This window comes from Labeo rohita, chromosome 25 (genome assembly GCF_022985175.1).
Source record: "Labeo rohita strain BAU-BD-2019 chromosome 25, IGBB_LRoh.1.0, whole genome shotgun sequence".
Classification (NCBI taxonomy): domain Eukaryota; kingdom Metazoa; phylum Chordata; class Actinopteri; order Cypriniformes; family Cyprinidae; genus Labeo; species Labeo rohita.
The window spans coordinates 11,692,953-11,706,989 of record NC_066893.1 but is presented as its reverse complement, the minus strand read 5'-3'; the positions used below and the strand labels follow the sequence as shown (position 1 = coordinate 11,706,989).

The 14,037-nt window shown below is 35.5% G+C and overlaps 1 protein-coding gene across 2 annotated transcripts in view; it reads right to left on the bottom strand.

The window, feature by feature from the left end:
• Window positions 1-4,019: 4,019 nt before the first annotated feature.
• The window catches only part of il17rel (interleukin 17 receptor E-like), a 26,523-nt gene continuing 16,505 nt past the window's right edge, over window positions 4,020-14,037 (bottom strand). For both annotated transcript variants that reach the window (XM_051099718.1, XM_051099717.1), the window contains exons 11-19: window positions 13,944-14,037; window positions 13,794-13,838; window positions 11,437-11,494; window positions 11,209-11,360; window positions 10,840-10,905; window positions 10,676-10,733; window positions 6,613-6,735; window positions 6,152-6,201; window positions 4,020-5,665 (exon numbers count right to left, since the gene is read on the bottom strand). The exon at window positions 13,944-14,037 is cut by the window's right edge and continues 67 nt beyond it. In XM_051099718.1, coding sequence (XP_050955675.1) covers window positions 5,657-5,665; window positions 6,152-6,201; window positions 6,613-6,735; window positions 10,676-10,733; window positions 10,840-10,905; window positions 11,209-11,360; window positions 11,437-11,494; window positions 13,794-13,838; window positions 13,944-14,037 — 655 coding nt within the window. In that variant the 3' untranslated portion in view covers window positions 4,020-5,656. The remainder of the gene's footprint in view (window positions 5,666-6,151; window positions 6,202-6,612; window positions 6,736-10,675; window positions 10,734-10,839; window positions 10,906-11,208; window positions 11,361-11,436; window positions 11,495-13,793; window positions 13,839-13,943) is intronic.

The window sequence follows — 14,037 nt, the reverse complement described above, 5'->3', positions numbered from 1 at the left end:
GTAACCTAAAGGACCAAAACATCATGCAGCAAATATAGGGCAAATCAAACGAACGGGAAAAAATAAATAGATCAACCACACGACGCGCCGCAAACGCAAGGAACGATTTTGTTTTAATTGGTCGCGATGCGTCACTCGCGTCTGGTGTACATGTGCTCATATTATTAGGTACTAAATTCACTTTAATTAACTTACGTCTCTGTAATGATGGCCGTGGTTGAAACACTACTAGTGTCACGATTCACTTAATGATTCTTTTGTTTGCGAATCAATGCTTCGGAGCGTGTCAAACGTGAACCACGTCAAACACGTTAGTCACGTCAACCACGCTTCGGTTTGTCATACGTGACCCTGGACCACAAAACCAGTCACAATGGTAATTTTTTTTAAAATTAAGATTTATACATAATCTAAAAGCTGAATAAATAAGCTTTTCATTGATGTATGTTTGTTAGGACAGGAAATATTTGAAAATCTGGAATCTGAGGGTGCAAAAAATCTAAATATTAAGAAAATCACCTTTAAATCCCTGGTGAAAAAAACAGCATATGCTTGTAGGTATGTTTTGATGCTGGGATGCTGGTTAGGTATGGTTTGATGCTGGTCTAAGATGGTCCTTTGCTGGTTTATGCTGGTCCTTGAATGTAATTGTAATTAGTTACAGTTACTGAGAAAAAGTGTGTAACTAAATTAGTTACTTTTGAAAAATGCCAGTGATTACAATGGGATTACCTCTGAATTTTTTCACACACCCACCCACACTCACAGATTTAATTGACTTCTTTCATAAATTGCATTGACTGCTCTAAAACAAGACACCAATGTTTCATGAGTTTAGGACACACAATAGGACACATGCTTATTCGATAATTTTATTTCCTGTTTGGGTTTATGCATAAACTTTATTTTTTAAGATTTTTTCCAAGGCATTGTTAGATGCTTGAGTTTTCTGTCATAACTATGCAAACATTTGATTTCAAACTCAGTATCATAGCTATTAAACTAGTTATTGTTATGATCTTATTTATGTTATGACATATAGCGCAACTGCGCTCACGGTGACCCGAGTTCGATTCCCGTCTCGAGATCCTTTGCCGATCCCGCTCCCTTCTCTCCTCCCAGCTCTTTCCTGTCATCTCTCTACTGTCCTATCACAATAAAAGGCATAAAAAGTAAAAACGCAAAATAAGAAATAAGTAAAAAAAAAAAAAAGTCTGAATTCAATATTATGTGGACAATTTCTTAATTCTGTCATCATGGTATCGTGGACTTGCTCTATTGTTTCATACAAATGCAGCTGCTGCCTTTTTTTTTTTTTTTTTTTTTAACACTGTAGTGGATAATAAGATAACTAACAAACTACTACTACTACATAATTATTTATGTGGTGAAATGTGGTGTAAGAAAACTGGTCTAATAATTTTGACACGAAACATCTAAATAACACCGAGCAGCGGTGTAATAAGTGAAATAATGTACATTCAGCCAGTTGTTATCGCAAAATAAACATGTATATTATCCCTTACTTATTATAATCTTAATTCAAGTGATAAAGGATTTCGAAAGTCTGACAGTAATCAGTGTTGAGTGCTACTGTAAGGTTAACTCTGGCTGGTTTAAATGTTTCAAAATGATTAACAGTTAAAAATATTTGAAATTTAGAAAAGTAATCAAAAAGTAATTAAAAGTAATGTTACATTACTTTAATAATATAATTGAAAAGTTACACTACTTATTACATTTTAAATCAAGTAACTTGTAATCTGTAACCTATTACATTTCCAAAGTAACCTTCCCAACACTGCCTACCAGTCCAAAAGTTTTTAGCAATGCACATTACTAATAAAAAAAAAAGTTAATTAAGATTTATTTATGGTGGGAAATGTACAAAATATCTTCATGGAACATGATCTTTACCTACTATGCTAATGATTTTTGTCGATAATTTTGACCCATACAGTGTATTTTTGCCCATTGTTACAAATATACCTGTGCTACTTAAGACTGGTTTTGTGGTCCAGGGTTACATATGCTTCGAAACTTAAGTGGGTCGACGCTAGGGACAGTTTATCTCCAATGAAACCATGAACTAGTATTACATATATGACTGTAATTGATTTCAAATCATTTATTTAAACCTTTCTAGTAGAGTTTTGTGGTTTTGTTTGTCAGCAAACCAAATCACTTGCATTTAAACTGTAGATGGGGTTTCTAGCGTTGAATCGCTTTGTGAAGCGATTGATTCAGTTGATTCGAATTTTGATTCTAAAGCTTCACTACTCTCATCCATACCGACAACCATTCCATTGGCTGAGTCAACTTTTCATGAGTTGTCTATGCAGTGTCGATTAGAAATGATAATAATATGTTATGAATATCAAGAAAGAGATTCTTAAAGAGATAGTTCACCCAAAAATTAAAAATTCTGTCATTAATTACTCACCCACATGTAGTTCCAAATCTGTAAGACCTTTGTTCATCTTGGGAACACAAATTAAGATATTTTTGATGAAATCCGAGAGCTTTCTGACCTTCCATAGACAGCAGTGCAACTACCACGTTCAAGGCACAGAAAGGTAATAAGGACATTGTTAAAATAGTCCATTCAATGGTTCATCAATGTTTCAACTGTAATGTTATGAAGCTACAGTACGAGAATACTTTTTGTGCGCAAAGAAAACAAAAATAACAACTTTATTTACTTATCTTAATTTGTGTTCTGAAGATGAACAAAGGTCTTACAAGTTTGGAACAGGTTACGTGAATAATTTAAGTATGACTGTGTGATTTTGGAAATCGGAAATACTTCACTATTAGCGAAGTAAGCATATCCTGAGATGAGAATTGTATTATACTCTCTGCATCGGGATTTATGGGTTCAAACACCAACAGATGGTATGAGTCCATGGTAATAAAACTGACCAGTCCAAAAGGTTAGAGGACAGGGCTGGTGGCTATTGACCCCAACCAAAAAAAGGTCACATGCGGTCACTGGCAGCTAAGTGGAAGTAGCTAAACATACGACAACTCAGCAAATGCTTTTGTCTCTGTTGCTTTTTTCAGTGCTTTATCCCTTTATCCCAAACACGTTTTCGGAGGCAAAGCGCAACCAGTCGAACATTCTGTCAGGGAGGTACAGAAAAGGTAGCGGTCTGGTCTGTATGGAAAATATCAAAGGGGAATGCTTCACTCCCAGCTGAAGACTCGCAGACAGCAGGTGGAGTCTGGAGGCAGCGATGAGGTCATTGAGGCCAACAATTTTCACATGGGTTTGTTTTACAGTGTTTACCAGAGTCAAAAACTCCCTAGCCCCAGCACCCACATGCCACACACACTCTTAAAAATAAGTTTCTTTATGAGCATCAACGGATTCTGTTAAGAACCTTTAACATCCACGGAATCTTTCCATTTTACTAAAGGTTCTTTAGATGTTCTTCACATACTGATTCCAAGAAATGTTCTTCTGTGACATCACTGTGAACCTTTATTTTTAAGAGTGACCCCTCTGAACTCAATATGATCAAAATACACCTTTTATTCAGTTGAAACTCATAAGAACGCAAAAGAATCGCAGACTTAGATGGACAAAGGTGGCAGCTCCCCAAAACTGTATTTGTCCTATATCTATGATTGAGCTCTATTGTTTGGGCTTTACTCTATCCTTCAGGAATGTTTTCATCAGCAAACCCCAGAGCCGAATCCGCCCGGCCCCTCCCGTCGGCAAAGAGCCGCACCGTCCAGGAATGTCATACTGTATCTCTGCATCCTCAGGATCAGAGAAAAGTGTGTCATCGAATATCATGACGACAGGCACAGGCGACACAGAAACATGTGCAGCCGCAAAAGTTTCTATGGCAGTGAACCAATGCATTGGGGTTACACCAGTGTCTGCAAGCTGACCACCATTTGTGACCTAGTTTCAAGCCTGACGTGAGAGAAATATCAACATGAGAAGCAGAAACTCGTTCACACTGCTGACACAGACATTTATTTGTTAGCGACACTGCCCTCTGCTGTACAAAAGTAGTAGCTTTAGGCAACAAAAACAAATTTGACAAATGAAAGGATTAGTTTAATTGCTTCCAGAATAAAAACTTCCTGACAATTTACTTACCCCTGTGTCATCCAAGATGTTCATATCTTTCTGTCTGCAGCTGAAAAGAAATTAAGGAAAACATTCCAGGATTTTTCTCCATATAATGCACTTCAGTGCGAATCACCGGGTCCAAATTGCAGTTTCAATGCAGCGTCAAAGTGCTCTACACGATCCTATTCAAAGAAATAAGGGTCTTATTTAGCAAAACGATCAGTCATTTTCTTAAAATAAATAAATAAATAAATAAAAAATAATTATAGTCAGTCGATAATTTTTTTTTGCACCAATATCTTGAATCTTAGTACATACCTGCATTTATGGAGTTGTGGCCCTGCATCATATTTGTCAACAGTCAAGTACATGAAATATAAGATGATGTACACTGTAAAAAATAAAAAACACACAATTTGTTGAGTTAAAATGTTAATTTGTTAAAATTTTCAACTAAAATAAGTTTAGTCAACTTGAAATGTTAAGTTGTACTAAGTAACAACTTACATATTTGTGTTTGCTAAACTAAACAGATGGGTAAGTAACCCAGCTGCCTTAAAATTTTAAGTTGATTTAACTCAAATATCTCAGTTGTCACTTGATATAATTTAACATTTCAAGTTGAATAAACTTCTTTTGAGTTGACTGAACTTAAAATTTTAAGGCAGCCAGGTTACAAATTATTTTAAGTTGATTCAACAAATTGTTTTTTACAGTGTACAGGTCTGGGATCGGGGCCAATGCTTTAACTGCGTTAAAATATTTTAATCGCCTTATTTTTTAATAACTTCTTAACTAACACCTTAAACTGACAGCTGTAATTTAAATGTATGTACTTTTTAACCACACATGCTGGTCTTGCACTAGCTCAGCCTCGCATATTATGTAATCACGGAAGTACCGTGCAAAGAAAGGCAGATGCCATTTACAAAAAAAAATAAATAAATATGTCAGATGATTTTGAAGTTGGAGGAGGAAATGAGATGGAGTTTTTCACCTTACCCTACCTTTTTTGAAATTACCCTTATTCCTCGGCAGGGATCATGTAGAGCCCTTGAAACTGCAATTTGGATCTTCAACCGGTTGACCACCATTGAAGTCCACTATATGGAGAAAAATCCTGGAATGTTTTCCTCAAAAACCTAAATTTCTTTTTGACTCAAGAAAGAAAGGCATGAACATCTCAGATGACACAGAGGTGAGTAAATTATCAGGAACATTTTATTCTGGAAGTGAACTAATCCTTTAATGTCACATAAACATTGACTTACATACAAAAGTTTTATATACAAATGCTTAAAATTCTGTGTGCACAGTTTATTTTGGCATGTTAATACATTGCACGTTATAAACTTAAGAGCAGCTGTTGCATTATGCATAAAAAAATCAGATGTATTTAGTTGCATTATTCAGATACTACAGCTTATATGTGTGCATCAGACGAGACACAGACTATTATGTTAATGTTTCAGTCCTTACAATAAAAAAAAAAACTTTAGTAAAACATGCATGCTTTAATGAGAACTGTCCTATAGTACAATCTAAATCCTCTTGCTGCGCAGCCTCGAGTCACTGATTCTGTTAAAACAAACATATGACATAATTATTTGCCTAAAATAACCAAAAAAATTCATTCATATCCTAGATTTATTATATTTTCTAATCAAAAAGTGTGTCATGTTTGCACATGCAAAACTCATTGATTTAATGCTGGATGTTTTGGGCGGTTGCCAGGTCGTGGTAGGTTGTTAAGGTGTTCTAAAAATGTACATTTAAAAGTGAAAAAAATAATAATTCACTCTAGCAGTACTTTTCCTCAACAAGCCGTGAAATTTTAGACATTAGCAGCATATTTAAAAAGCACCAATAGTTCAAAGGTGGAAAAAGTAAAGTAAAATGAATGAATACTGTATGTATAGTACGTAATGTAAGTGTGTGTAGGGAGCTTATGTCTGATCATGCCAGAAACAACATGAATCATGAACACTAGTGATTATAATCACAGATGGTATACTAGCATGCTGAGTACTCCATTATATGTCTATTACATCTTAGTTTACATACCATCCTCAGACATGCGAGTTTCGTCCATGGTGTTTTCTTCTTATCCCCATCTATGAAACCAGAGACCAAAAAAAAAAATCAAAACAAACCAACAGATATTTTCCAGGAAACAGTAGCAACTGAAGTCTATTCACTTGTATATCTGAGATTTGCATCTTTTTTTTCATAACACGTCCACACCCGATTCAATTCTAAAGCTTTTCTGCAGGTTTGGAACTGGAATGTCTACTATTATTTGACTCAAGCCTACTGTTTGTAAGACTTTCATCTATAATTGCTTTTAATTATTACTCTTATTGTCAGTGAGAGGGGTTGTTAAATCAGGAATTACTGTTTTGAAGATTACACATTTTTGTCATAGACTCTTTAATCTCATACACAACATGTACTGTTACTAACAACAATCTTGTTGTTTCCCTCTAGCCGGCAGCAAAAGGTGTGTCCAACAACTGTCAGTTTACCTTTTATTGTCATTCTACCAAACAAGACAGCCGCCAGGATCACTGTTAGAAAAATGACAGCAGGCAATAAAATCTTCTCAATGTCCTGGGATTGACGTCTCTCCGGGTCACGGCACTGATTTGCTGTGTGATCAAACAACATATCTTTAATATAGTGCCTTGCAAAAGTATTCATACCCCGTAAATTTTTTCTCATGTTTTGTTACGTTGCAGCCTTATGTTAAACTGCTTTAAATAACTTTTTTTCAACATCAATCTACACTCCATACACCATTATGACAAAGCACAAAACAGATTTTATCTGATTTGTCAGATATGTACATTGCATAAGTATTCATACCCATAACTCAGTACTTAGTTGAAGCACCTTTATAGCCTCAAGTCTTTTTCTAAATGTTGCTAAAGTTTACAGTCTCTCAGAAAACGCCTCATCACCCCACGGAAGAGAGGGGCGGGGTGAGCAAAGCTCATTAGCATTTCCCAAATGTGGTTGTAAACGATCCCAGCTGAGGAAGAAGGGTCTTACCTAGTGAAACGAAAACGGTTATTTTCATTAAAAAAACAATACAATTTATATACTTTTTAATGTCAAATGCTCGTCTTGTCTTGCTCTCCCTGAACTCTGTGTATTCTCGCTTAGTTAGGGTATGTCAAAAAACTTCGATCTCATGTTCTCCCTCAGCTTCAAAATTGTCCTATATCGCTGTTTTACCTTTTTTGTTAAGGGTGTTTGATCTTCTTTGCATGTTCACTTTGCAAAGACTGGGTTGGAACTTCTGCAGCGATGTAGGCTAATTTAGAAATTATTTTTGGAGAAGTTGAGGGAGAAGATACGATTAGAGTTTTTCAACATACCCTAACTGTCTTGAACCAGAATACAAAGAGTTCAGGGAGAGCGAGACAAGAGGAGCGTTTGAGATTAAAAAGAATTAAAATTGTATTTTTTTAAAATGAAAATAACCAATCGTTTCGTTAGATAAGACCCTTCTTCCTCGGCTGGGATCATTTACAACCGCAGCTGGGATCATTTGAAGCCACATTTAAACTGCACTTTGGAAGTTCAATCTCAGGGCACCATATCAGTCCATTATATGGAGAAAAATCCTCAAAAAACACAATTTCTTTACGACTGAAGAAAGAAAGACATGAACATCTTGGATGACGTGGACTTCTCCTTTAGGACCCTAAATCATATCAACGTGTGAAAAATGGGCATCCGATGAACCCTTTAAGGCTATCTCTATATTTTGCTGTGTTGAGCTTTCCTTCTACTCTGACGAGTCCCTTAGTCCCTGGCTGGTGAAAAATGCTACCACCACACTTTACTGTTGGGATGCCACTGTACAGGTGATGAGCAGTGCCTGGTTTCCTTCAAACATGATATTTGGTTCATCAGACCGATGAATCTTATTTCTCACAATCTGAGGGTTCTTTAGGTGCTTTGTTGCAAATTCCAAGTGTGTTTTTATGTGTCTTCACTAAGGAGGGTATTGTTTGGCCACACCACCATAAAGACCGCAATGGTTGCAGTGATGTTTGTCCTGTAAGTTTCTCCCATCTGCATATATGATCATGGAGCTCAACTAGAGTGACCATCAGCTTCTTGGTCACCACTCTAGCCAAGCCCCTTTTCCATCATTTGCTCAGGAGGCCAGCTCTAGGAAGAGTCCTAGTTGTTCCAAATATCTTACATTATGAATAATGGAGGCTACATGCTTCTGTGAACATTTAATGCAACAGATTTTTTTCTAAACTCTTCCCCAGATGTGTGGCTTAATGCAATCCTGTCTCTAAGCTCTACAGGCAGTTCTTTTGACCTCAGAGCTTGGTTTTTGCTCTGATATACATTTTCAGCTGTTGGACCTTTTATTGAGAGGTGTGTGCCTTTCTAAATCACACTCATTCAAATAAATTTGCCACAGATTAACTCCACTTGAAGTGTAGTTACATCTACAAGAGATATAAATGCACCTGAGCTAAATTTCAAGAGTCCCAGAAAAGGGTATGAATACTTATGCAATGGAATCATTTCAGTTTTTAATTTCTAAAAAATTTCCAAAGTTGTTTCAAACCTGTTTTGTGCTTTGTCATTATGGTGTATGGAGTGTAGACTGATGTGGGAAAAAAGTCATTTAAAAGTAATTTTCGTATGATGCAATTTCAAGTTTTCCTATATCTTTGGAGTATTACAAGCGGTTCATGCATATGTATAAGATCTGTAAAGTTGCAAAGATTAAAGTCTCAAACAAAAGAGATATTATTTATAAAAGTTAAGACACACCTTCCAAAAATGGCTCATTCAAACACGCTCCCACAAATCTCACAAAGTCACTGTGTGGGAAGATTTGCATAACACCGCCCAAATGTATACACTAAGAAAGAAGGCGTAACTTTTATTCTCACTCTAGTATTGTTGCAGCCACCGCCATGTTGTGGAGATGCAGTGTGTTTCGTTGTGAAAGCGAAAGTAGTTTGTTTTGACTTTTAAATGAATCAGTGATTAAGTTATATTTACAATGCTGAACAGAACAGAACAGTACAACGTAAATATTTGAGTGTGTGCAGCGCATTTTACGGAGGACTGTTTCCTGAACCAAGGCTGTTTCTATAAAGCGGGGCAATTCCAACTTTGCAAGGACAGTCTGGCGCTTCTGACTCACAGCCTGTAAGTACATTTTCATATTTAAAAATTTGCTACTGGCTATTCAAACGTGAGTTTTGAGCAGTGTAGAGTAGTGCTTTGCTGTTTGTCATTTCTATGACCACAAATGCAGACATGGTGTTATGATTATGCGGTGCGACACGACACAACGCAATGCATAAAAAACAGTATGAGTCAATGGATGCAAAAAATGCCTCATTTGCAATGGATATTATTGTTTTTGTAGTAGCTACACTACAAACTTTATGTTTTTAATTGCTTTGTGCCAATGATTTATATACTGTTTAGTAGTTTTTAAATAGCTTATAGTAGCAAGCATGACTACACACTGTAAAAAATAAAAAACAATTTGTTAAGTAGCTTAAAATAATTTGTTACTCTGCTGCCTTAAAATTTTAAGTTCAGTCAACTAAAATATGTTTAGTCAACTTGAAATGTTAAGTTGTACTAAGTAACAACTTAGATATTTGTGTTTGTTAAACTTAACAGATGGGTAAGTAACCCAGCTGCCTTAAAATTTTATGTTAATTCAACTCAAATATCTAAGTTGTCACTTAGTATAATTTAACATTTCAAGTTGAATAAACTTTTTTTTTGAGTTGAATGAACTTAAAATTTTAAGGCATCCAGGTGACAAATTATTTTAAGTTGACTCAACAAATTGTTTTCTACAGTGTAGTTGAACTACTTGAAAGTATTAGTAGTAGCTGTAGCTGTATCACAGGTGACGGCACGAACATACTATGTCTGTTTTAAATGTCTTCCACCTGTGAATAAACTTCAAATTGTTTGGAAATGGCCGTATTACTCCTCTCAGATTGATGGCAGCAATAATTGCTTCTCTAAGATGATTGCTGATGTCTTACCTCCTTGGCATTGTGTTAACACACACCTGAAGGCTTCAGACCTGCAAACTGCCAAAGCTTATGCTTTTATAGAGGCGCTCAGACTTGCTGATGATCAGTTAATCAAAGGTATTTGATTAGCAGTGCTTGACTGTTATTTACCCTTTTAATTCCAATGTTAACAGTAAGGCTGTCCTAACTTTGTCACACATGGCTTTTTCATTTTGGCTCTATTTTTGTTCAGTAAATAATGACAAGGTGCAATTTGTCATGTGTTGTTGTTCATCTGAGGTTTTATTTTCGAAATTTTAAGACCAGCCAAGGACCAGTTTTTTTTTAATGATGTCCCGATACGGAAAACCATGGAATTCAATAGGGTGTCCTAACTTTTTAGCATGATTGTAGCTAGCAGCTTTTGAAGTAGTTTTTAGTGTATATTAAACTATTTTTAAAAGTTTAGCTGTAGATTAGCTTAAATACTTGAAATTATGAGTAGCTGTAGCTTGTCGCGTAGCTTCTGTAACATTGATCTTATTACCATTACATATGTACTTACAACACTGCAAATCGCACTGAAGTACAGGGACTGAAAAGCGCACATCTACCCTTTGGATCTGCAGGCATGAAAACACAAGACAATCAATATAAATTAATTACCACTGACAAAAATCCAACAAGATTTCCCAGCACTGTTATTGTCGCTCCCCTTTGTTGCCATACCTGGATGCAGACACACGCTTCGCACGCACTTTTAGACAAGTTGAAAACTGTGTGCTTCATTTTGTCCTAGAAAACAAATAAGACCCAGCATGACATCAAACAAGCTTAAACAAGACCGCTTCTGTGCTTGAAGTTTTCCTCATAACAGACCCTTTTCTTTCTCATGTCATCAGGTACAAACCAGGTGAAAAGTTTTACTTTGACAAGGGAATTGCCTTCAGTAGAGGCCTCAAGGCATGGTTTACTAAGATCAATAGAAGTGTACCGAGAAACCAAGAAAGCCAAGAAAAAAAAACATCCATATAACATTTGCTGTGAAGTTACTGTAATTGATCCTACGGGCAGATTATCCTGCTCACGGTTCCTTACCACAGAAAGGTTCTGAAACTTGTTTCCCTCGATTCGTTTACACTGAGGGGAGGGTTTCATCTCACAGATAGACACGGAGAAGCTGGATTTGACCCATGTTGAAATCTCAGCCCATTGCTGACCATCTTTGGATGTAATCTTCGCTGTCCAGACTTTTCAGATAAAAGGACATTTAGCTTCATACAGTGTGTAATATAAACATCTGTAAAGGGCTTTGTGTGTATATACCTGAGAAATTTCCTCTGGCAAAAGGACACTTTATCCATGTCCCCACTTCAGTGGTAAACTACAAACAAAGTAACTGTCATTACAATAAATTCCAACCCAACCCAAAATAGCTATTTTCTGTCAATGGCATCATTCATTTAAAGTAACAGTCTCTCTCTTCTCTTTTCATGTCTAAACAACACAAGTATTACAGTGTATTGTATTACAATGAATACACTGTAAATGTATTTAATTAAAAACAACAAAACATTCTAAACGTTATATAGTTGTCTTTTCTGAGGTAGGTTATATAATGACTATTAGTGACTATTCACAAACTGTCTTATTTTCAATTTAATACTGTAAATGATTGGACATAATATTTTAGTGCACCAGCCACACAGTATTTGCAATAATTTTGTGCTTTTTTGCTTGTAATATAAAACAGCTCAGCTTTCAAGTTCTGTCAATTTTATTTCGAAATACAAATTATAAATGTGTTTTTCCTCTTTATTTCAAGTTTATAGCAAGATATAAAAGTGAAGAAACATCAGGCATTAAAAAAAACAGTACAGCCTAATTTAATGAAGCAAATGACTCATTATTGTAATTGAAAAAGATGATTGAATCACATGCCACTTAAACTGAAGTGAATACAGCAATCTGTCACACCACACTAAAGAGCGTGAAAAACATATTATTGTAAGACAATGTTTTATTGTTAGTATTTTGTTATAAAACTGACAGGTTTTGAAAGATGAGACTTTGGAATTTCTCCAGGTGCTCCCAATTTGGGTCATTTGCATGTGATATATTCTAGAATATACTCTCAAAATATTCTAACTTTAATCTCATAATTGCTACGAATTAATTCTCGTAAATTTGACTATTCTCAAAACATTTTGACTATTCTTGAAACATTTCTACTTTATTCTGATTATATTGAGTTTATTTTCAAAATATTTAAACTTTATTCTCGATTTGTTTTACTTTATTCTCGAAATTTCGACTTTATTGTCAAAATATTTTGACTTCATTTTCATAGTATTTCTACTTTATTCTCAAAATGTTTTTACTATATTATTACGAATCTTGTAATCTTCTAAATTAAAATTTTTAGTCTGACACTAAAACGCTGTTGTACATTTGATAGTTTTTGTTTAAGAAAAAGACCACTTTAAGTTATACATACATTGTTTTTCACTGAAATTCACAGAAAATGTTGTAGCTTGTAACCATCTATAAGATTATCAGTTAAGTTCACCGGAAAATAAAAATTACTGATTTACATACCCTCAAGCCATCCTAGGTGTATATGACAAATACATTCTGAGTTATATTAAAAAATGTCCTGGCTCTTCCAAGCTTTATAATGGCAGTGAATGGCTGTTGAGACTTTAAAGTCCAATAAAGTGCATCCATCCATCATAAAAAAGTACTCCACACGGCTCTGGGGTGTTAATAAAGGCCTTCTGAAGTGAATCGATGCATTAGTGTAAGGAAAATATCCATATTTAACACTTTATAAACCATAATCTTTAGCTTCCGGTAACTTCCGGCAACGACTGGTCTCACGAGACACAACGGATCTCGCGAGAGCTCATGCCATGAGATCTCGTCACATCCCTAGTATTTTTCTTACACAAAAGCATTCATTTACTTCAGAAGGCCTTTATTAACCCCCCGCAGTCGTGTGGAGTACTTTCTAGGATGAATGGATGCACTTTATTCGACTTCAAAATCTCAACAGCCATTCACTGCCATTATAAAGCTTGGAAGAGCCAGGATATTTTTTAATATAAGTCCAACTGCACTAGTCAGAAAGAAGAAAGTTGTATGCACCTAAGATGGCTTGACAATGAATAAATCATAGGTTAATTATCATTTTTGGGTGAACTACCCCTTTAATAATTTGCACAAAACTATTGAATAAAGTGTAATATAATAGAGTGACTATAAATCATCTGGGCTGCCTAAAATATCTGGGTTTTAATATTTGCTGAATGGAATGACTGAAAAGTAGTTTGACCAATAGCTTGCAAGGACTGTACATAATCGACCAATCATGGAATGAAAAACTTGCACATATAATGTTTTAGAGTTGTAATTTAGAAATCCTGGCCTGGACATGTCTGGGAAAAGGAGGACGAAAGGTCCTCTAAATATAGTTCAACAACAATGTGAATATAGCGTATGAGTCATATGGACTGCTTACATGGCGCTTTTTATAATTTTAGTAATGTGACTTCACTTTCATTGTATGGAGCTTTTGTGTTCTACGGAAGTCATGTTTGGAAGCTCATGAGGGTGATTAAATAATGACAAAATGTTAATTTTTGGGTGAAAGCAAATATGCAATAGAAAACATTTAACCTTACCTTCGTGCAAAGCGTTGGGTGTGGATCCACGGAAGAGAATATCACCTGAGGTAAAAACAATAAAATATGATATAAGGTTTCTAACAATCAGCAGCTATTACTGCACATGTAATAAAAAAGAACAAAGGATTAGAGTGGAAAAGAACATACTTTTTGCCCCTCTGAATGAAAAACATTTCCAAGGTCTTGGCAGCTTTTTCCTCCTTCAGCATGACACAGAGAAACTGACACTTTGACAGGACAC